Source organism: Macaca fascicularis, chromosome 7 (assembly GCF_037993035.2).
Source record: "Macaca fascicularis isolate 582-1 chromosome 7, T2T-MFA8v1.1".
NCBI classification, from domain to species: Eukaryota; Metazoa; Chordata; class Mammalia; order Primates; family Cercopithecidae; genus Macaca; species Macaca fascicularis.
The window spans coordinates 21,614,305-21,637,820 of NC_088381.1; the positions used below are offsets into that span (position 1 = coordinate 21,614,305).

General features: G+C 53.9%; 1 protein-coding gene across 1 annotated transcript; it reads right to left on the reverse strand.

Annotated features, from left to right (window-relative positions):
* Positions 1 to 1,998: 1,998 nt before the first annotated feature.
* Positions 1,999 to 23,502, reverse strand: DUOX2 (dual oxidase 2). The gene is made up of 34 exons (XM_073995744.1): positions 23,299 to 23,502; positions 22,663 to 22,750; positions 22,307 to 22,392; positions 21,874 to 22,038; positions 21,091 to 21,278; positions 20,690 to 20,891; positions 20,417 to 20,583; positions 19,949 to 20,009; positions 19,724 to 19,820; positions 19,186 to 19,276; positions 18,814 to 18,916; positions 17,782 to 17,945; positions 17,040 to 17,215; positions 16,316 to 16,434; positions 15,803 to 15,940; positions 15,498 to 15,611; positions 15,105 to 15,307; positions 14,628 to 14,813; positions 13,123 to 13,348; positions 12,943 to 13,036; positions 10,788 to 10,996; positions 10,219 to 10,288; positions 9,769 to 9,852; positions 9,063 to 9,241; positions 8,675 to 8,905; positions 8,398 to 8,497; positions 7,320 to 7,369; positions 6,925 to 7,052; positions 6,549 to 6,702; positions 5,137 to 5,369; positions 4,747 to 4,905; positions 4,250 to 4,405; positions 3,876 to 4,004; positions 1,999 to 3,585 (listed from the first exon to the last, which is right to left on the reverse strand). The coding sequence occupies exons 2-34, from the start codon at positions 22,734 to 22,736 to the stop codon at positions 3,463 to 3,465; spliced, it is 4,659 nt and encodes a 1,552-aa protein (XP_073851845.1). The 5' UTR covers positions 22,737 to 22,750; positions 23,299 to 23,502; the 3' UTR covers positions 1,999 to 3,462.
* Between the last annotated feature and the right edge of the window lie 14 nt (positions 23,503 to 23,516).

Genomic DNA, 23,516 nt, shown 5'->3' on the forward strand with positions numbered 1-23,516 from the left:
GGGGGAAGTGGGGGTGGTTAATGGGTACAAAAATAGAAAGAATGAATAAGACATAGTATTTACTAACACAGCAGAGGGACTATAATACAAAATAATTTAATTGTGCATTTAAAGATAACTGAAAAAGTATAATTGGATTGTTTGTAACACAAAGGATGAATGTTTGAGGTGATGGATATTCTCCCCTTCAAAAATATATACATATATATATTTAGACCTATTTCTAAGCAAAAAAGTTAATGTCAGGACAGTACATGAACTATGATTCAGTCATAACATGTACTGAAATACAGCATGTGTGTGTACATGTGTAAACAAAACAAAAATTCTTAATCAGTAGACAGGAATTATGCCACACCTTAGCAATGTTCTTCTCTTTCAGTTGAGGCAGAAGTTGGGGCTGGGAAGTTGGAAAAAGAGGCAAAGATCCAACCTTCATTCTTCTCCTACAGAACTCAGCTTTAGCCCCTTCTGTCCTCATCCACTCCTTTTCCCCCAGGCCCCAAAGCCCTTCCATCCAATCTCTTGCTTGTCCTCCTCTTCTCCACCCACAATCCCATCACCATCCAATCCCACCCGATTCCTTGTCCATCCTGTTTCATTCTCATCTTCATCCCTATTCCTGGGAGGCAGGGTTTGGATTGGGCTTTGTCCCAAAGCCTGAGACCAACATCTCTGTAACCCAGAGCAGGGAAGATTTGCTTTCCTTTGCACTATTTATATGATCATTTCCATGAATTCCCTCTGACTCATCTTCCATCTTTCTCTGGGACATTTTTGTAGCCTCCCTTGTTTGCACATTTTTCAGTCTAATCCCTCCCTGACACATACTTATGCAATGACCTCGCTTTCTCAACCCAAGGGATCACCCAATAGCTGCCTGATCCTGCCTTCTAGCCCACTTCTCAAAGAGTTGGTCACAAAGCCTCAGGAAGGGTAGGACCAGGTTAGCATCCAGGCATGTGCTGAGACTGAAGACACTTGTAATGTCTCTGCAAGTCCTTGACTTTTATCCCTCTCATTTGGTGGCTTTCTGGGAATCTGTGCAGGGTTAGAGCAGTCAGATCACATGAATACATGCTTAGGGCTGACATCTACAACCTGACTGGTGTGTGGAGTCAGGACTGAGGCTAGACAGGCTGAGTGCCATCTGAACTGACTCAAGATAATGGCAGTATGTCCCTCTATCCAGCTGGACATACACTTGGCATTGCCTGGGGTTTGGGCAAGAGTTGGCTGGGGATACATCTTTGGTGATGACAAAGTCTTTGGGAGATCCTCAGCATGGCAGGGAAGTCAGGCTAAGCAGAGAGTGTTATGGATAATCGTGATAGCCATGTTAATGCCATTCTCAAGTCTAGCAAGGATGGGTGAATGAAGATAGAATGAATATTTTGCACAGTTTTTAGAAAGACATAGGGAGGAACTGCAGGGTCAGATCTGGGAGTAAAGCTAAGGCTGAGACTGAAGAGGCTGGAGTTCAGGATTACTGACTGGTTGTGCACCTAGTAAGGGCAGGAAGGCTGGAGGGCTGCAGGAATGATTCTGTTGATAAACAGGTGGACTCATAATCATCATGCACTGCAACTGTAGAACATAGTCTCCTGCCTTTTGTCATCTGCATAATTGTCTGGGTCAATATTGTTGACTCCCCAATAATCTCACAGACATTTGAATAAATGAGGAAGAGGCCCAGAGGAGTTAAGGGATTTCCCTCCATAGCTATTTACAGATAAATTGGGTGCTAGAATCCAGGTCTCTTGACTTCTGATTGGTGCTCTTCCAGCCTTGTCAGAGAGATACCTTCAACATAGGAGGTTGGGAACCAGAGGCATTTGGCCTGGCTGAAGAGGTAGAGTGGGGCCAACGAGAAGACAAACCTGGTCTGAAACTCTCCCTCCACAGGTCCTACTGGATGGAGAACTGTATGACCCGGCAATTCCACTCATAGATACATACTCAAGAAAAATGAGTGCATGATGGCCACCAAAACATAGGTACAAGAAAACTCACAGCATTTTTATTCATAATCATTCAACATTAGAAACAACCCAAATGTCCATCAACAGAAGAATAAACAAGCTGGAGTACATCTCTACAATGGAATAGGAACAAAGTGCTGATACACACAAAAGCGTGGATGAATTACAAAAGCATTATGGTGAGTGAAAGAGGCCAATCTCAAAAGAGTACATTTAGTATGACCAAAACCGGATTTGGTAGAAATCACGTCAGTGATTGCTTCTAGAAGCTAGGGGAGACTAAGTGGAAGTGGGTACAAGGGAACTTTCTGGGGTGATGGAAATGTTGAAATGTTCTATGTCTTGACCTGGGTCGTGGTAAAATATGTACATGATTACTTATTATATGTCGATGTAAAATATTTTACAGCTCAGCTTTTTAGGAAAGAGCCAGATGGAAAACGAAAAGAAAAGTTAAAGAGCTGAGTATGGAGGGGATGTTTCAGACTGGCTCTTGCATAAGGTGACCAGCTGTCCCAATCTGCCTGGGACTGATGGGGTTTCCTGGGGCAAGAGACTTTCAGTGCTAAAACAGGGAGAGTCCTGGGCAAACTAGGACAGCTGGTCACCCAACTCATGTGGAAGAGGGGAATTGAGAGCGAGTTCTGAATATCTGGCAGAGAGGCTGGAATCCTTCAGCCCCAGAGCCCAGGGACCACTCCAGTAGATGCAGAGAGGGGCCTGCCCAGGGGTCAGGGCAGTGGGTGTCACTGGTGACATCAGGAATATCAGGGTTGGGGAGGCATCTTTGTTTCCTGGTGCCCTCCTCAAGGTTGCTGACACTTTGGGGGTGGGAAGGGGTAGAAGTAGGGCTGCTCCTTTTGGACCCAGAGGGAAAAGACTTGGAGACAGAGTTGAGGCAGTCGAGCTGTCCAGGTTCTAAGCATCACGGTTTCTGCACTGGGCTCTGAGGAGATTCTCAGCCAGAGTATCCTGGCCTCTTCCTCCCTCAAATGTCGGGCCAAGCAAATAGCAAAGCAATGCATCGATTCTGTGGAGATGTGGGGGCCATTGGAGACAAGCACTGTTGTACCTCTTCACCTCCACACTTGTCACAAGCAGGGACTGTCCCCTCCCCACTTTGCTTGCCACACCCGCCATGGCTTGAGCTGGGGTGGGGAGTGGTCTTTATCTTCTTTAGGAGATCCTGGCTGATTGTGCACTTGGTAAGGGCAGGAAGGCTGGAGGGCTGCAGGAACGCTGTTGATAACTAGGTGGACTTATGATCATCATGCACTGCAACTGTAGAACATAGTCTCCTGCCTTTTCTCATCTGTATAATTGTCTGGGCCAATATTGCTCCCAATATTGGGAGGGGCTCTGCAGTCCTCCACTGAGGCCCAAAGTGGATTCTGATGGAGAGATTGCCAATAGGGTTGGGCAAGTTAGGTGCACAGAAGGGAAGGCAGGGTACTGGCAGCAGCAGCCAGGGAGGACGGGCTCAGAAATTCTCATAGTGGTGCACGAAGTGGGCTTGGTCCTGCCTGTTGACGAGCTGACAGGCCTTCTCTACATTCTTGGTCATTCCCGGAGGGCCACAGCTGAACACCCCAATCTTGCGCACCTGTCAGGAGATTGGAGAGAGAGGGGGGCCTGCAGCCTGGAGGTGCTCACTCTCCTTGGAAAAAGCTGCTTCCTGAGCCTGGCTGGAATGACCAGGGCTTCAAATCCAGGCCTTGAGGAGGAGGCTTAAGGTGGAGGGGGTGGAAGTCCCCCTTTAAGACCTGACCCCATCCTAGGGCCAGGCAAGCGGGTGGAGTTCTCTGCTCAGAACAGAGCGGCAGGGTGCTTCCGGGCCAGGATGTCCTGGCAGGGGAAGGCCAGAGTCCCAGGGTGGGAGGGAGTGGGACTGACCTGTGGGTGGACCTCCTGCAGGGAGTTGAAGAAGGGCTCGAAGGGGGGACGGCCAAAGTGGGTGATGGAGCGCAGGCCCGTGAACAGACTCCGGTTCAGCACCTTCTGGAAGTGCCGCTCGCAGATGTACTGGGGGCACAGGTGCAGGTCAGACCAAAGACAATTAGGGCCAGCACTCAGCCCGAGCCAGCCCACATAGCCCAGGAGACAGAGACTGGGGAGGGGAAGGAGCTGGAGGCTGAGGATCAGGGCCACCAGCTCTGTGCCTCCTGCCAGCTCAGCCTGGCCATCCACCCACCTGCCCAGGCCATCCTGCCTTATGCTGCCAATCCATCTGCCCACCAAGTTGCCCTGCCTGGTGGGCCCTGACATACCAGCATGGTGGTCCTGAGGTCGAACTTCTCAGCCAGCTGGGTGATGTAGATGTGCACAGACACCAGGTCCTGGTGGTCGTTCTCCTCCACCTCTCGGATGATGTCAGCCAGCCACTCAAACTGACGCTGGGTCCGTGTCACCCAGATGAAGTAGATCTGGGGACACATGGTTGCAGCTCAGGACTCAGCTCAGCCTCCCTACATCCCAGGTGCCTTCACCTGAGAGGCTGGAAAGCCCCAGACCACCTGCAGACACCGAAGCTGTGGCAGGACCCACCAGCCTGATCCCAGGCTTCCAACTGACAGGTCCTAGCAGAGGCCCATCTGGCTACACCACCACCATCCTTCCAAGTTTGGCATCTCAACCACTGGGTAAGAATGACCCCTTCAGACTCAGTCCTGGAGCCAGGAACTTTCTCTCATGCTCCACCACTGTGATGTGGGGACACAATTCGGCCACCTATGCCCCATTTGATGAATGAGGGAGGGATGCTCACCTTCTTACACAGCATTTGGCTGCCCAAGGATGACTTGAAGACAAGGTCTTTGAGGATGGAGGCAAAGGGGGTGACCCCAATGCCCCCTCCCACCAACACTGACACCTCAAATTTATGCCACTCCTGATGGCCTTCTCCAAATGGTCCATCAAGGTACAGCTGCCAAGAGAGGGGGAGATGAAATGAGCCTGGCCCTGCCCCAGCTCTGAGGCCAGAAACGGAGACACAGGCAAAGGGAGGATACAGAACATCCTAGTCTTTTCTGAGGCACCCCAGTCCTCTCCCAGGCTGGCTTTGGGATGGCTGGAGCTTCTAGTCTCAGGATGGGGAAGGGTAGAGATCCTCTGCCAGTGCCAGAGGCCCAAAAGCAGGGTTCCCGGTGACAGGCACCTTCGGGTATCCAGCACAGCCATTGCCCCTCAGGGCTGAGTAGATCTCCCTGAGGCGAGTGGTCCAGGGCCCCACTGCCCGGATGTGCAGGCTGAGTGTGTCCTCATGGGGTGCAGAGGTCAGTGTGAAGGGGTGGTACTCGGTGGTCCCCAGAGCCAGGCAAGCGATCCGCACCCACTGCCCTGACTTGTACTCAAAGCCCTGAGGCCTCTGGAATTGCAGGTAGGTCACTCCTGGAGGTCATAGACAGGGAAAAGCACAGATCAGAAGGCCTGCTCCTGGTACCTGAGGACTGACAGGCGCCTGTCCTCTCCACACGCCTGAGGCCTGGGGAGTAGTCACATGGTCTAAACAGGTGGGGCTCCTGGGGCTGGGAGTAGGAGGGTCCCCTTCTCTGTTTTCCAGGTAATGCAAGGGCTGGGTTTCTCCGCTCCCCTCTTCCAGCCCCTCTCCTCCTCTCTACTCCCTCTTCCCATGGAAGGCCCAGTCCTCACAGCACTGCCTTGAATACCAGCCTGCTGGGTAAAAGGACTCAGGCTCACCAAGGACCATCTCAGTGGCTATCAAACCTCCATTTGAGGGTTACCTTTCTACACACCTCCTGTACTATCATCTATCTAACGCTTTTCTTTAAATCAACTACCTTTTCCGATTCAATTTATCTTGGCAGGGAACTTTATTGCTAAGGTAAGTGGAAAACCAGTATCATGTGTTCCATGTAGAAAACAACATATTTTGTTACCAAATTTTAGCTGGATACTGTTTGTTATCTGACCATAGCTGAGTCTCAGGCCTGATCTCTCTGTTAAAAAAAGGAGATTAGCAAGTGCTGGAGAGTAGAAAGGCATACTAACTCCACGCTGAGACTTTGTCCCTAAGTAATCTCAATTGAAATAATATTGCAGTGACATTAATTTTTTTACAATGTGAGTCCTGAAGGTTAGACAGTCCTGGGATACAGAAAATCATCTTTTGCCACCCTCTATGATGATACCAATCCCGACTTTGGCCAACGCTGACTCTCAACAACAGGCTGGCAATCTGGGCATCTGTCTGTCTCTGAGAGAAGGAACGGGACAGGCATATGTGGCTTCCTGCCCTGCGCTTCCCTGTACCCAGGTCACACGTGTGGGGGCCTTTCCCATCCTCAAACCCCTCTGTATGCACCATCAGCCGCCTCTTCTCAGGGTCACTTCTCACCATCTGCAAGTCTCCAGGGAGCTAAGCACAGCCCTTCCTGGTCTACTTCTATCAGGAAACCTTCAGGAATCTCCGAGAGTGGTTTTTTTTTGTTTGTTTTTGGACACAGAGTCAGAGGCAGTAATGGGGTCAGGAGGCCTGGTGAGCTGTCTCCCCACGTCTGAAGATTTGGCCTCCATTACTCCCAACCCATGTCAGGCAGGGCCTAGTACCTGAGGGCAGCAGCTCCGCCTTCACCACGCTGATCTCCACCTTCTTCCGGCTCAGGCTCACCAGCTTGTCACCCCCATAGATGATTGCCGGGACCAGGAAGTAGATGTGGAAAGTGGGCAGCTGGATCAGAGCATAGCTGCCGTGGATGATGAGCTGGAGACATGGCCAGTTAGTACAGCTCAGGCCCAGCCAGGCCCCTTCCCGGCACCCCCTCTTGCCCAGGCAGTAGGCCTGTGCCGGGGAGATAGGGCTAAGGTCTGGGGTCTTAAATCTCAAGGTCTCATTCTGAGATCTTGGATCCAAGTCTCCCTCCTTCACCTTCCTGTCCCATCCTGAGCTCCCTGCTCCATGGGCTGGCCCAGGGAAGTCCCTCACCAGGGCATAGAGCAGGATGTAGAGGTGGTGGGTCAGCCAGAAGCCCCGGAAGCTGCGGCGGCGGAAGTGGTGGGAGGCAAAGACATACATGATGGCCAGGACCAGGAGCAGAAGCACCCCTGTCATACCTGGGGGCAGGAGGACAGGGCCAGTGAGTAGTCTCAGGACTTCAGCTTGGGCTGAAAAGACAATGGCACATTCCCCTATCCTGCCCTCCTTCCTCTCTCATCCCTCCAGGGCCCCCAGAAAAGACTGCCTGGAGGGAATGGAGCTGGGGCTTGTCCTGAAGGCTAGAAACAGACCCCATGGCCACTATAGACAAGTGGGTATTCACAGAGAGATGGAGACAAAAGCAGAAGTCCTCAGACAGAACCCCCAGATCCCACATTTCCTACCTGGGACGGTCTGGAAGAACCACCAATAGAACTTCTGGGGAAGCTTGGACCTGGGGGGCAAAGGCACCTTGAGCCTCTGGCTGGGGCAGGAGGGGCTCCAGCACTGTCACACCACAGCATGACTCCTTTCCTGCTGGCCCTGACTGCTGAGGGTATGGGGCCTCCACCCAGATGGTCAGGGATCCCTCCAAGGAACTTGGCACCCAGCCGTCCACGGTTCCACCCTCTGCACTCAGCAATTTTTCCTTCTGCGTTATCCTGAACTCTCTTACTGTGGTTGACCCCTGCTTCCCTGAGTCCCTGGTTCATTATTCTGTAAGCTCCATAGGGCAGAGATTTTTGTTTCATTCACTGCTCTATCCCTAGGCTTAGAACAACACAAGGCACACAGCAAATCTCGGTAAGTAGTTGTTGAATGACTGCACGTATCTTGACACCCCTATTCTGGCATCTGGGTGGACACATGGGACACACTCCATAAATGTCTGCCCAGTGAATGGATAGAAGGCAGAGATGGCAAGCTGTGTGTCAGGCATATATGAGAAAGAGTCTCTGACTTCATCTCCCAAACACCTTTCCTGGCCAATCACAGCCAGCTTCCTTCCTGAGGGCAAGAAGTTTACCTTTCAGCTTCCCCCAGGGGACTAGCTTAGCACTGAGCTTCTTGCTGAGTGTCTGTGACTGTCGATTTCTTTTTTTCTTTTTCTTTTTCTTTTTTTTTTGTTAAAGACAGGGTCTTGCTCTGTTGCCCAGGCTGGAATGCAGTGGTACTGATCATGGCTCACTGCAACCTCAAACTCCTGGGCTCAAGCAATCCTCCTGCCTCAGCCTCCTAAGTAGCCAGGACTACAGATGTGCACCACAATGCCCCACTAATCTTTTTACTTTTTGTACAAATGGAGTCTCACTTTATTGTTCAGGCTTCTCTGGAACTCCTGGCCTCAAGCGATCCTCCTGCCTCAGCCTTCCAAACTGTTGGGCTTACAAGTGTGAGCCACTGTGCTCTGCCGATTTCTTTTTCTATTATACCCTTAGGCCCGCCCTGTGAGTCCCAGGAGAAACCTTCCCCAGAACTGACCCATCATTCACAAAGACGTTGGGGAATATGCAGGCCAGCAGGCTGAGGGGGCTGACTGAGAAGATGTAGACATTGACTGCGTGGCCAGCACTGTGCAAAACTGAAAGAGACAGACCCTGTTAGAGATGCCAACCAGGACAGACTCTGCCTCCGATCCCGAGGGAGAGGAGGCATGGGGAGGAGAGATGGAGGTATAAGGAGTTCCATCTCCCCACTGTTTCCCCCAACTAAACCCAGGGTGCTGCAGCAAAGAGGAAAAAGCCTGGGAGTCACGTACTAGCCAGGACAACAGCAGCCATGGCGATCCAGCGGTGGAAGTCCACCGCGGCGTCAAAGGGCACATAGCGGTTGAGGAAAGTCTCTCGCAGGAAGGTGATGAGGTTGCGGCACATGGTGAGCAGGATATAGGAGAACATGAAGGAGACGCTGGCCGCCGTGCCCCGCGACAGGATGATGCCCACGAGGGTGGTCTGTGCAATGCCCGAGGGTGGCGAGACAAAGCCATAGTCTGGGGCCGGAGTGAGGTTAGATCAGCTCGGCACAAGAGGCCAGGGTCCTGAGCCCTGGGCTCTCCTATGCAGACTCTTAGGATCAGAGGGCTTTTCACTCCTCTCCAAGGGTCGGGGCCTGCTCCCTGCCCACTGCCCACAGCCTGGAACTCTTACAGTAAGCACGATCTGCAAACACGCCAACACTGATGGCTGAGAAGATTGCGACACACACGATGTGCCTCCGGTAGTTCTCCACGAAGCGCTTGTACTGCTGCAGCTTTTGGGCTAGGAGGCCTCGCTGCGTCTTCTCTTGCAGCGCCTCCGTGTACAGCCGGGGAATGGGCACCGCTGCCCTATAGCAAGGGGAGGCAGGGCAGCGGTGTGGTAAGGGCCTCTGGCCTTCCCTTAATGCCACCCCATGAAAGGTGACCTGGGGATCGGGCAGGCATCAGGACGGGCCACAACAGATGAAGGGAAAAAAGCAATCTGCGGACTTCTTACTCCTCCAACCCTTGACTTCCACCTTTGCTCCATCCACCCACTCGCTGTCTCCCTGCTACTCCCCCTCCTCCTGTCTGTTCTATCCTTCTTTCTTCCTGATCCCAGCACAGGCCTCAAGGCTGTGCCCAAAGCAGGCAGGAGCCAAGAGACCCCTTACTATCATCCTGTTGAGCCAGGACCCTTGCCTGAAGAACGGGGTGCAGAGGTTGGAAGAGGATGAACAGTCATTCAACGCTATAACCCCCCAGTCAGGTCAGGAACAAGAATGGAATGAGACTCAGGATGGTCCCTTATATGCCAAGGATATGTAGGTGGGGCCTAGGGACCCTGAGACTTCTCTCCATGTCTCTTTGGGCCCAGGGATTTGGGAAACACTCACTTTTTGCCAAACCTCTTCTTCAGTCCAGGGCCTCCCAGCTCTGGGGCTCCTGAGGCAGGTGGCCCCAGTCCCTGGGGGTGGGAGCTGAGAAAAAGAAATGGGGCTGTTCTCCCCTTGTCTTTGCAGCCAGGAGAAGAACTCCCAGGTCAGAGCATGGGGTAGAGGTAGGGAGTGGCTCCTGGGACCAGGCAGGGGGCAAGGTGCAAAACGAATTAATAGGATCTCATGATTTGTTTTGTAGAATGATTCTGGCCTGGAGTGGCAGGGAGAGAGCCAAGCATCCGAGCAGCATAGGGTGAGAGAGGCAGCTGGAATTTTTGTGCTACCAAGAGCTACTTTCAAAGGGCAAATGCCTGATTTTACCCGAGGCTGATCAGCCAGTCCTACTCCCTTCATTTCTCTGCAGGGGGCTCAGCCAGGCCAGCCCGCCAGAGCCCCATTCCTGCTCACCGCTCCCCAGGTGTCCGAGTGATGAATGAGACTCGACAGCTGATGTTTTGTTTAAAGATATCTCTAATACCTAGAGAAGAGAACAAGAGGCAGGACTGGCTTCCCCACAAGGGCAGTGGGGTAGGATAGGAGACTGTACCCTCCTCCCTTCTGGGAAAGTCATGTCCAGATCTCTGACTCCAGTCCTGTTTCCCTCCTTCCCCACACTAAGCACTCACTGTGCACAGGGCAGACAATGTAACAACTTTGCGCAAGAAAGGGAATGTCCTCTTAGGTGGATCCAACCCTGCAGGTCCTTTGAGTAAAAGAAACAATGCCTCTTCCTCTGGCCAGATACATCCTAGACCAATGCCCGTGGCTTTGAGCAGTGTGTCGGATAGATTTCAACCTGCTCCTTGATCTCAGTGGGCATCCCTGTGCAGTAGACAACTTGCACACCTACATGTGCCACCCCAATTACATGTGCTTGGTTCTGTACTAGGTACCAAGGACTCAGAAAAGAATAAGCCCTGGGCCCTGCCCACCGGGAACTCTCATTTTGAGGACATGCCCCCCTCCCTGACACCAACCATTCCTCACACACTCACCACCTCCACCTCCACCTTTGACACAGAGCTGCGTGAAGCGGAGCTCGCTGTCATGGTCCCGCAGCATGAAGTGAAAATCCTCCCATGTCAGCTCCTCCTTGTCCTGGAATCCCGACTCCCGGAACATGGACTCCACCACCTCGGCCAGCTGGGCCTTGGACAGGCAGTTGTTGGAGATCTCGATGAAAGACCTGGAGGAGGACCATAGACACAGCAGCCTGTCACCCAGCAAGGTCAGGCTTGGGTAGGTTCAGGGTGGGGCAGGCCCTGGATTATCTAATGTGGTTACCAGTGACCCGGGAAATGGCACTGAGAAGGCACTCATCCAGCCTGCAGCTGACACTAAGCTGGGTGGGGTGGCCATAGACTCAAAAGGCAGAACAGAATTGAAAGTGACCTTGACCAATTAGAGAAAGCAGCCCTCAAACAGGGGGCACCTACAACTGGGAAGATAGTCCACTGAGTGCAGGGTTGTGTCCAGGGTGTGCATGGCCCTCTCTTGTGGCAGGCTCTCTGTCCACTCTCTTTTGTTGATGCCTCCCACATCACCCCTGGGCTCCCCCTTTCATAGTCCAGTGGGGGCACCAGGCAGCAGGGTGCCAGGGAGGGACCTAGCTGCAATGCCACTGCTTCATTGTGCCAACACCCTGGGCACAGGTGGGAACATCTCCATGCCCAACCTGATAGCACCCACAGTGGCACCTGCAATAGCCAAGCTCTATTCACAGCTTGTGCCTCGGGACGGAAACAGACACACTATGCAAGTTTGTGTAGGTCCGGCAGCAATGCTGTGCCATGCTGGGCCGGTACAACACAGCGAGCACAGCCATCACATTAAAAACATCGTCCCTCCAACAGTAAGCAAGATACACACTGAGTTACAGGACAAGAAGGTGGGAATTCGGCAGCCCACACCTGTAATCCCAGCACTTTGGGAGGCTGAGGCGGGCTGATCACCTGAGGTCAGGAGTTCGAGACTAGCCTGGCCAACACGGTGAAACCCCATCTGTACTAAAAATACAAAAACTGGCTGGACTTGGTGGCTCACACCTGTAATCCCAGCTACTTGGGAGGCTGAGGCAGGAGAATCACTTGAACCTGGGTGGCAGAAGTTGCAGTGAGCTGAGATCATGGCACTGCACTCCAGCCTGGGTGACAGAGTGACTCCGTCTCAAAACAAACAAACAAACAAAGAAGGTGGGAACTCAGCCCTTGGAGGCAGGGACCCTCTCCTAGATTCCCTTGAGCCTTACCTGGGGCTGGGCCTGCAATGACATACCCAGCGAGCTACAGACCGCAATAGCTTTGCCCTTTTAGAAGCCCTTGTCCGGTCGGGGTATCTGGACTATATGAGGAATGTAGCAGTTAAGGTGAATGCTTAACGCAATGTTAAGGCTTAACAGGATAGAAAAATTACAATAATGTGGGCTGTTACATCTATACTTTGTATTCATTTGCTCACTTATTTCATTTTGCCTTACTCAGTTATGTATGAAATGCCTGCACTGTGCCAATCACAGTGTGGAGAAGCTGGATTCAACAGGGAACAAGCCCTGCCCTTATGGCGTGGAGGCGAGCTGTGTTACTGACGCATTCATTGTCTTCAGGAATGAGAAGCACAAAGCTGTTTTTTTACCAGCACAACAAAACCAGAAATGGCTTAAGATGCAGGAAGAAAGAATGGTTGGAATATGGAGAAGCCTTCCACGTTTCTGTTCCTGACTATCATAGTGATGAATATTGGAGCAGCGACCAAGGTCATCCATTCACTGTTTCATTGGGTAAAGCACAGTGTTGGGCATGCTGTAAAAGAGTTCACAAAGATCCAAGGGCACCCAAAAGGGATTCGTGGATTTTTGTTGTTGGCCATATTGGTGTTGGGTTTTCGTTTTTGTTTTTTAACCAGGGAGACTTTTCTGGCTGGTGTTGACAGTCCAGACAGAGACTCTCCCAGAGGCAGAAGCCAGTCAGGTAAACATTTAAAGGTGGATGCTCTGAGAGTTTAGGATGTAGTGTCTAGGCCACCTCTCAACACAGATGACCACATAGCTTCTTTGCCAGCCCTCCTCTGACTCAACCTGTTTTCCTGTTTGAAACGCACCAGGAAGTCTCAGGATTAGAAAGGCACACCCCATACCGCATCATGGTGAAGAATTCGTCCTTGGAGAGGAAGCCATTCTCATCCAGGTCATACATGGTAAACATTAGACGGGACTTATCCTCTGGGGAGCCTGGGAAGAGAAAAAGTGATGCAGGTCATCTCCTTGCTGAAAGATCCCTAGATTCTTGGATAGCCTGGCACCTCCCAGCCCCCTACCTTTCATGAAGACCACCAGGATATCTAGGAACTCTCGGAAGGACAGGTAGCCATTGCCATCCTTGTCAGCCAGAGAGAACATCGACTCCACAAACATGTCCTGGGGTTTGAGGCCCAGGGACTCGGCAAACTCGGCCCTGCTCAGCTCGCAGGTCAGGGCCTCCCGCACCTTCTGGGAGGAGTCCAGGGGTAGGGTCCCTGCGTCGGCCTGGTTGATGTCCAGCACCTGCACTTGGGCAGCAGCAGAGGGAGGGAAAGAGAAGGAGGTGAAGCCTATGCTGGAAGCAGTTCAGTGACCCTTTACATCTCCCCAAAGTCCAAATCAGAAAGGCTGAACCCTGAAGGTTCTCCTGATCCTTAGATATACTGACTGGGGCCTCTGTTGTCCTAGAGATGGGGGAATCAAATCTCTAGCAGCCTGCCCATTTCTCCCTGGGCCCAAGAACCGGAAACTTCATACAGTGAGCATGGTGCTGGGGTATGGAAGGGAAAGTGCAAAGTTGAGGGGAATGAAAAGTGAGAAAGCCTACACTGGGGACAGAAGGTGTAGAGACATGATGGTAGACAGGCAGGAAGGGGCTGGGGCTGTGCTCTCTTGCCAATTCAGATAAGGCTGCCATGTGCCTATGATTTGTCCATTGTGCAAAATGTTTAAAAGTCACATGTGACAACCATTTATTGTTTTTTGTTTGTTTGTTTGTTTGAGATGGAGTCTTGCTCTGTCACCTAGTCTGGAGTGCAGCGGCAGGATCTCGGCTCACTGCAACCTCTGCCACCGGGGTTCAAGCGATTCTCCTGCCTCAGCTCCCAAGTAGCTGGGATTACAGGTGCCCACCACCATGCCCAGCTAATTTTTGTATTTTTAGTAGAGATGGGGTTTGACCATGTTGGCCAGGCTAGTCTCAAACTCCTGACCTTAGGTGATCTGCCCACGTCGGCCTCCCAAAGTGCTGGGATTACAGGCATGAGCCATTGCACCTGGCCACAACCATTTGTTAAATGCCTACAACTGACCCAGCACTTGGGCCAATAAGCACTGTACATAAAACAATGTTTTTCAAACATTAGAGTGTATCCGAATCATCTGGAGAGCTTGTTAAAACACAGATTGCCAGGCCCCACCCACAGAGTTCCTGGTTCAGTCTGACTGGGTAGGTGCTTTTCTAACATGTTCCCAGGTGAGGCTGATGCCCTTGGGTCCAGGGCCCAACCTCTGTGGACCACACATGTAGATGATCTCACCGAATCCTCACAACAATGCAGTGGGATGGATACAGTTTTCATCACTGTTTTATAGATAAGGAAACAGAGATACAGAACAGTGATAATGTGACTTGCCTAAGGTCACAGGGCTAAGTAAAGTGGCAATGCCAGGATTCACGCAAGACTATTTCTCTCCAGGCCACAGAGTGGAAGCTTAGTTCACCCACAGGGTGTTCTATCCAGCCCAAGTTTCCTCCATTTCTGGGGCTGGGCCCATCTCCAAAAGGCACAGATCCTGGCACCTGAGCAAAAAGGTGTCTGAAGAAGATCTCCAGGATGCGTTCCCGCTGCTGCTTTGTCACAGCCTTCCTCAATAGCTCCTTCTCACTCATCTCAGCCACATGGAGGCCCAGAGCCCAGCGCACACAGAAGCCCCGTAGTTGCTGCACAAAGTCGCCCCGTTCCTCTTCAGAGCTAAACAGCAGCACCTGGGTGGGAGGAAGGCGGCACCGACGCAGGGAGCTTGCTGGACCTTCTGCTTCAGCCTCCCCTCAACGGATCTTGGGTTGAGGGCAGGGGAGAAAAGCTCCTTCCCATCCATCCAGGCTGGGGCCAGGTGTGTGACCGAAGGGGGCCGGGTTGAGTCTGGGGGCCTCTGAAAGGAGCCCCTCTCCCCAGCAGCAGCTGTCATAGGTGAGGTCTATAGCTGAGGTGGCCTCGCTTGTGATAATGGAGTCGTGTGAGGGCAGCCCAGGCAGGGGAGGCAGGACGAGCCATACCAGGTCATACTCCTTGGGGATCTTGAGCAGCAAGGTGCGGCATCCTCGGTTGCTGGACAGGATGAGGTTGACCTGCTGCAGAGGCTGCAGCTGGACCACGCGGAGCACAGTGAGACGCCTGTTCAGGACCTGCAGACACCTGTCTGGCAGCAGCTGGATGATGATGGGACTGCTGCTCTCCTTGGGGCCTGGCCACTCCATCGCTGGGGAAGGGAGGATTGGGCCGGGTAGTTCAGTAGATGTCCCCAGGTCCCTGCCTTCAGGTCAATTCCACTGTGAAGACCCTAAAGGCGCCCTGGCTTTCCTCTCACTCTGTAACTTTGTTCTTTTTCCCAGACTCCTGTCTCTCCCCTCCCCGCTCCCTTCTCCCTCCTCTGCCCAGCCCCTTCTCACCTGGCACTCCATCTTTGGCTGCTTCCTTCTTCACGCTCTCTTTGCCTTTCTTTTGTAGTTTCTTGCGTTCTCGGCCCCGGAAATAGGCCACCACTCCAGAGAGAAGCAGACTCACTGAAGGGGATCAGAAGGAGCCAGTGAGGAGGGAGCTCCTCGCCTAGAGCTTCACTGTGGCTTCGGCTATGGCCCCTCCCTTCCAGAGGTTCCTTGAGCCTGGTCTGAAACGGTACCAAATAGCCAGCCCCTCAGGCCAGCGGGAAACAAGGGGCAGGGCCAGTCTGCAGAGAGGCTGCCTAAGAGCTCACCTAAGGGAAGGCAGCAGAGAGCAATGATGGTGATGGCAAAACCAGGGCTGCTGCCCTCAAAGAAGTCAAGCACAGTCAGGGGTGCACACTGGGGCAGGTCGCTGGTTGTGAGCTGATTAGGCTGAGGGCAGGGTGCACCTGAGGGAGAGGGCATGGAAGATCTCAAAGTCTGAGGATCCCACTGCATGGCCAGACCTCTTTCCCCTCTAACCTATAAAGGATCAAGGTATCATCTGTCTTCCCCAGGCCCACCTCCCTGAAACTGTCTCCCTCACAAAGTCCCCATCCACATCCTGTTTCTTGGCATCTACCCCATCCACCCCTTGTTGACTGTAGGGTGCAGCTTGTGTGCTAGTTGAGGTCCCTGGTGTGGGAGCCAGCCAAATGCAGGCCTCCTAGCCCAACACAGAAGGTGCCTGGCTCCCTGGACAGCACCAAGTGATTCCACTGCACCCTCAATCTTGATCCTTCTCTAGCCACTGTCACTCACTTGTGTTCTCCCAGGGCACTCACCTTTATGCCAGACAAAAACATTGGGCTGCAGAGCACTGGGGTCAACGTTGATAACAGCGACCAGCACGTCCCGCAGGGTGGTATTTCGGATTTCTTCAATCTCCTTCTTGGAGAACAGCCTAAGTTGGAGGAAGTAGAAGTCACTGGGATGGGAAGGGGATGCAGGCCTCCAGCAACCCCAGACCCAAGGAGCCAGGTGAGAAAAGAGACCCAGAGGGGCCAGTTGCAGTGGTTCATGCCTGTAATCCCAACACTTTGGGAGGCCAAGGTGAGTGGAGTGGATCACTTGAGGTCAGGAGTTCGAGACCAGTCTGACCAGCATGGTGAAACCCCATCTCTACTGAAAAAAAAAAAAAAAAGTAGCTGGGCATGTTGGTGCATGCCTGTAATTCCAGCTACTCGGGAGGCTGAGGCAGGAGAATCACTTGAACCTGGGAGGTGGATGTTGCATTGAGCCAAGATCACGCAACTGCACTCCAGCCTGGGTGACAAAGCTAGACTCTGTCTCAAAAAAAAAAAAAAAAAAAAAAAAAAAAAAAAAAGAAAGAAAGAAAAAGAAAAAGAAAGAAAGAGAAAAGAAAAGAAAAAGAGACCCAGAGGGGTTAGGAAGGGTGTGGTGGACTGACTAGGAATCAAGGGCTCATAAGGGCTGTCTAAGGCCAGACAGAAGGTCTAGGGCCCAGGCTGAGGAGGAATCTGAGGTGGGGACCCAGGCAAGCCTTACCCATTCCTGGTGTTCTCAAACCAGTAGCGGTCACCATCCCGCAGACGTACAAACTGGTCGAGGACAATGGCACTGAACAGGGGTCCAGGGTCCCCATGGCTCTCCAGGAGCCCCCCAGGGAGCAGCTCTAGCTGGGATAGGTCCTGGTTGTACAGGGCAGCTGTGGCCTTCAGCACCTGGGGCACCACAGAAGATAAGGGGTGAGTGTATGTTTGCTGAGGAGGGCAGCCACTGTTGCCCCATCCCTGGGACACAGGACCCCAGCAACTGCCTGGCTTGCTGCTCAGGCCTGATTTCCTCTTCCTAGGCAAGCCCCCTCAGGCAGGACAAGTCTGGTGGAAGGATCAGTGTGTCCCTACCCATGGTAAGACCACAGTCAGGTGCCCGAGGAGCGTATCCTGTGACCATCACCAGCCTGCCTGACCTCAATGATTAGCAGCTTCAGGGGCACCCAGCCCTTGGAGTGGGACCCTGCAGCAACAGGACAATGGCACCCAACCCAGAAGCCACCCTGCAGGAATGGTACAATGCAGTGGTTAGAAATAGATTCTGGAATCATATGGCTGAATTTAAGTCCTGCCTCTACCATTTACCAACTATGTCATCAGTAAAATGGGAAAAATGAATATATGTACCTTATGATATTATTATGTAGACTAAATGAGTCAACATATGTAAAGGTTTGGAACAGTATTGCCATAGGAAAGCTTGAGCTGCCATTATTATCATTAGTATTCCTGACCTGGGAATCCACATTAGGGTTGAGATCATTCCAGTTCCTTGGGATGTCCAGCCCAAAGGCCAGCAGGGCCTGGCTATAGCTGGGCAGCCCCATATCTCGGCCACGCTGGATGCTGCTGGCCACATAGTCTGTACGGGAGAATTTGCCAGGGCCAGGCCAGTAATCTGAAGAGGAGAGAAGAGCAGACTTTGGGCTTTGTCCTCTCCACCCTTTTTTGCCCTGCAGCCTTGTATCCAACTATTAGCACTATGGTTCTTCCTTCCTGGCTACCCCAGCGATCCACATGAGATCTGTGCCCATGCTGACCATTGTGTGGTGACCACACAGTGTCACCATATGTGATCGGGGCCAGTTTTTCCAGTAAGACCCCTCCTCTAAGACTCAAGACTGTTCTAGTCACCAAGCAGTAAATACCCTGTCCTGGCCGGGCGCGGTGGCTCAAGCCTGTAATCCCAGCACTTTGGGAGGCCGAGACGGGTGGATCACGAGGTCAGGAGATCGAGACCATCCTGGCTAACACACTGAAACCCCGTCTCTACTAAAAAATACAAAAAACTAGCCGGGCGAGGTGGCGGGCGCCTGTAGTCCCAGCTACTTAGGAGGCTGAGGCAGGAGAATGGCGTAAACCCGGGAGGCGGAGCTTGCAGTGAGCCGAGATCGCGCCACTGCACTCCAGCCTGGGCGACAGAGCGAGACTCCATCTCAAAAAAAAAAAAATACCCTGTCCTATGCCTCCCTAATTTCAAGACAGGGCTGAACGAAAAAATTTAGAGACCTAACTAAGCACCAAAGAGATTGTGGTACCACCCCTCCCCAATACTCATAGTTAATTTAAAATAAAAGCAACACAAAACTGTAAATTAAGCAAAAAAAAAAAGTTCAAAGTTCATTTTCTTCTTATGACTCCTTGAAATCTCTGTTTGTATCTGTGTTCCTGCATCGTGGGTGCCCTAGTTCTGCTGTTGATGAACCCAGAAGGATCCTCAGGCTTCCTGGCCCCTTGCCAATCACCCCTTCTGGCTCTGAGCTCACCCCTCAGATCTTCAACCACTATCCTGTCCTCCAGCTCCGAAATCTGGGAGGCCATTCCCAGCAGCAGCTCATTCACCTCCTGGGTACTGTTCAGATTGGGGTTCTGGAAGTAAACAATGCACTCAAGATAGGCTCTAGGGCCCCTACCCAAAACTCAGTCTCTCTCAGCCTGGGCCACTTTAGTACCCCAGGACAAAGAGCCCTTGGCCAGTTCCAGACTCTTTTGAGCTGTTGTCCCCAGATAATTTCCTCTATCCTTCATCTCCCATGAACCTGGGGTAGCAACACCCAAGAACTGGGATTGTTGCTTTTCCCAGCCTGTGTGAAGACTGACCTTGACCCATCTTCCCGTGACCCTGACCCCAGTCTGACCTCCCGAATCCAGTAGTTGTTGCAGACCCTGAGAGCTTGGGAGCTTTGAAAACCCTTGTTCAGGACCTTCCGGAAATGACAGCTGGCATTTCTGAAATGGAGAACAAAGGATGTGATGAGGGAATTCAGAGAAGAGTCAAGGATGGGATTGAGTGGGCTGAGGGACTCAGTGGGGGTTCATAGGATTGAGCAGCGGCCCAGGAACTTCCTTGAACATGGCAGACATTTGGCAATGTGTGTTTACTGAAGATAGTGTGCGCTCCTAGTCCAGGTAGGGTGGAGAGAGGAGGGAAGGGAATGACTCAGCTGCTGGACAAATCCTACACCCAGCAACCAAATTTCAGCCCTTAGGAGAGCTGGGGAGATTTCCCTACTAAGCCCACACATCTTACCCCAGGGTTCTGTTTCAGGGCCCCAAATTTTTGCTTCCCATTCTCCAGTGAAACTGCAAAGGAGTGTGAAAGGCCCCAGCCTCCAAGGCAGTTCATTCTGCACCTTTCTTGGTGTGATGCCCCCTCTCTGCCAGCCCCTCCCTCACCTCATGTAGACACCAGGGGGCACCATGGTAGAGAAGAACTGCTCAGAGGCCACCACAAATTCCGGGGAGATGCTGGGGTCTAGGAAAGGACGGTATCCTGCAGGAAGGAGATGGAGATGATAGGGAGATAGTCTCCTTGCCTCCACATCCTCCCTTCACACCCACCTGTCTCCTATCCCTTCAGGATTCTCAACACAGGTGTCCTCCCACCCCCCACTCCCTCACCTGTATACTCCGGGGGTGTTTTCTGCAGGAAGCTGGGCAGCCACTCATATACAGCGATGTTCTGAGGGGCAGAGAGAGGCGAGGGGAGGCTCCAGTTGGATGGGGCGGGGCCTGGAAGGGTCTGAGCCCAAGGACGGCTTCCAGGTGGAGATGAGGACCAGGCAGGGTCAGTCATGGGAGAAGCAACTCAAACAGGAGCGGTGTGAGGCCTGCCTCCTCAAGGAACCAGGGAATTTGGGGGAGCGGGGAGGTGGGGTTGGGAGGTGATAAATAATAATCACCAGCCAGATTTCTCCTCTAAACAGCGCATGCCTCCCTATCATTTACTGGGGCTTCCCTAGACCTCGGCTGTCTGGGGAGGGGTTTCTGGGTGGAAGTTGTCCACAGATGGGGAGCTCCGTGGGGCAGCGGAGTCTCCCGTGGACTTGCTCGCGGGAGGGGAGACGTCGCGGGGCGCGGACGGCTGACCTGGTAGGTGGCGATGACCCTCTTGCGCGCGTGCTGGAACAGCTCCTCGTCCCCCCAGTCTGGGTGCTGGCGGGCCAGCCTCTGCGCGCACAGGTTGTGATAGCGGAACCAGAGCAGACCCAGCGCCTGCAGGAAGGGCTCCCGGTTCCCTCGCTCCGCCCCGAAGGCTGCATCCGACGTGGGGGCGCAGGGGAAGAGATGAGCGGTAGCGTGATCGGGGGAGCCCACACTTGCAGACCCCCAGCCGGTCCCGTCCCGCCCTGGCGGCCTCACCGTACAGCCCCCTGGGCCCGCTCTGCCCGGTGGCGGGGTCGGGCGCCGCCCACATTGGCAGGGGCTTCTGTGAGTCTCGGGGGAAGGCGGGGTCGGGCCCTGACGCCAGCTGTCCCCCGGAGAAGCTCCGCAGCGCGTCGCTCCAGGAGTGCGATGAGCCATAGATGGCGCTGCCGTCCAGCCAGCCCGTCACCTGGTTGGTCTGCGGGGCACGCGGCGGGTGAGATGGGGTGTAAGGGGGCGAGGAGGGGGTGGGCGGCGGCAGGCCAGGGAAGGCCGGGGCCTGGCGGTTGTCCGCGGCTGGGAAGTGGGCGCCCCTCCCCGCCAGGCCCTGCCAGGCCCGCAGCCTGGGTCCCAACCGACTGGGGTGCGGCCCCTTCCTGCCGCCTTCCCCTCCTCACCAGGTCTCGGGGGTTGCTGGGGCTCCGTCCGGTCTTGGGGTCCCAGCGGCTCCTCTGAAAGGGCAGCACCACGTCCCCGCGCTGGTCGGGGTCGAACACGAGGTCTCCGGGCGGGATGCGGATGTTGAGGAACTCGGCGGGGCAGCCGGGCGTTTCCACGCTCACCACGTCGGAAAGAACATGGTAGCCTGCGGGCATGGGGTGCAAATAGGTGACAAACCGTCCGAATCGCGCTCTCCCCACGGCCTGGGCGGCCTCCAAGGGTCCTCAGGTGCCAAAAGACAGAGGTCCCAGTGCCAGCTCCACCACCAGCTCTGCAGGTTAGCCCCAGGGAGCCTCAATTTTCTAATCTGCAAAGTGAGACTATAGTGAGTTCCCTTCCTATCCAATTCATAAAGCTGTTGTGAGAATCAAAATGATATAATTTATGTAGGAGTACCCCAAGTCAGTCCTCCTCCCTCTGGGCTAGGGAGAGGTAAGATGGTTACAAACACATGGTGAGAAGAGCGGTGGCTGGGGAGCTCAGTTCCCAAGAGCCATAATGGGGGTCCAGTGACACCCCTAGTTTGGAGTAAGGCGTAAGAGAAAGGGGAGTGAATATCTCTGTATCAACATCCCAAATGTCTCCGAGATGAAGGCAGTCTTGAAGTGCTGCTTAGAGAGAGAGGAAGTGGTTGGGAGTCTTGGATGGGTCTCCTGTGGACTCGCAGAGGGGATCTGGCCCCTCCCCAAGGCTGAGCAGAGCGCCAGATCAACCCCACTGGTCTCCCCCTTTGCCCTCACCAAAGAAGACCCCCAGTACGGTGCGGTTGCGGAGCGACGGCAGCCCAGCTGTGCCGTTCGTGGCTGCATCGCTGAGCCGGCGCGGGTTGGGCAGCTGCGGCTCCTGCAGAGCCTGATACACACCGTCGGCGTAATTGGCTGGTACTCGGCGCTGCAACCGGCAGCCTGCGGAGGCAGGGAGTGGGGCTCTGTCTAAGCACTCCATCCCCAAGGATCACCCAAACCTCGCCCTAAGCCTCCCTCAACCCCCATCCCCCTTCACTGACAGAACCTTCTCGCAAGGGTCTCTTGGGCCCAGGAGCGCGTAAGAGTGCGCTGTGTCGGCAGCGGAGCTGCTGGGCGCGTGTTCCCCGCATATTCTCCTCTCAGGGCCTCCCGCGCCCCTGACCTTCGCGAGCCACGGCCCCAGCACACCCGAGCCCGCAGAACGCACCAACAGCGCCACGCTCGTGATGCCTCAGGTTGTTAAACCAGCCGTCATAGCGCTGCACTTCCCAGGGCAGTGAGAGTGCGTCCTGACTGCCTGTGGGCACAGAGAAGGGCCGCCTCAGCACTACGCTCCCAGCTACCCCTCCCTGGCAACAAAGGCCTTGGCCAGTCCTTCCCCAGCTCACGGAGCGCCCCTAACGGGACCCAAGTGTCCGGCCGCACTGAGAAGTTTCCCATCCCGCTGAGCTGCGCGGCGAAATGACCTTCCAGTCTCACTCAGGGAGCCGCTTGCCGCACCTCTCTCCTCCCCACCTCCCAGGGGATCCTGGGGAACACCCCGCCGCTAGAGGAGCCTGATACTTGCCCGCTGGATCCAGGGGTCCAGTCAGAAGAGCTCCTAGGAGCATCAGTGTCTCTGGTCTTGCACGGAGCATGCCAGCCCTGCAGCCTGCGGGGTGAGGGTGGGGGTGGTAGGTGGTATGGGAAGGCCACTGTTAGGGCGTCCTCTATCCCTCCCCTCTTGTTCCTACAGCCAGCACTGGAGGAGGAGCGCCAGCTGTTTCCACTTCTGAAAAGTAGCTGTTAGAAGCATAACCGAGGGCCAAACGCCACTCTTTACAGGACAATCGGCAGCTCTGGAGGCATTGACACTTCCCCATTCGCCACCCCATCAGAGCTAACCCCCGACCATAGAAACCCAATGGGCAGGAGTCTTCTGGGGCATGTCAGTCCAGGGCAGGACTGGTCCAGCCTCCCAGGGTGCGCTCAATGTCTCTAATGTCTCACCTCCACCACCCGGACCCCCGCCCCCAATCCCTCAGGCTCCGCTTCTCCTCCAGGAGTCCGGCAAGGGAAAGAGGTTACTGGGTTGGGAGCTAGGGACCTGCAGCACCCTTCCACAATGAATCCCCCCTTCCCCAGTAAACTCCCCTTCTGCAATGAACGCCCGTGCATGATTGGCGAGGGCTAACGTCAGGTCCTAAACGCTGATCTAACCTGTGGTTTAGGGTGGTGTTGCCTTCAGATGTCTTCTTTCCTCTTAAAATCTTTGCTTCTGTGCTCTGCTTCTTGCCTTCACGAACCTCACTCATCCAGCTCCGCCGATCCTCAGCCACCGCGGCTGCACTGTGGCTTTTCTCTCTGGGTCCTTGGTCTCGCCACTGTGTGGGTGTCTGCTCAGGACAGACCTGCGCCGAGTGTGAGCATCTGGACCC

Bases quoted from the DNA above. Each gene is read 5' to 3' on its own strand.
- DUOX2 (XM_073995744.1), bottom strand. From the start codon at position 22,736: ATGCTCCGTGCAAGACCAGAGACACTGATGCTCCTAGGAGCTCTTCTG. The intron at 21,279-21,873 runs GTGAGGGCAAAG...CCATGCCCGCAG, and splicing joins CGTACTGGGGGTCTTCTTTG to GCTACCATGTTCTTTCCGAC. The intron at 20,892-21,090 runs GTGAGGAGGGGA...CGTGCCCCGCAG, and splicing joins CCAGCAACCCCCGAGACCTG to ACCAACCAGGTGACGGGCTG.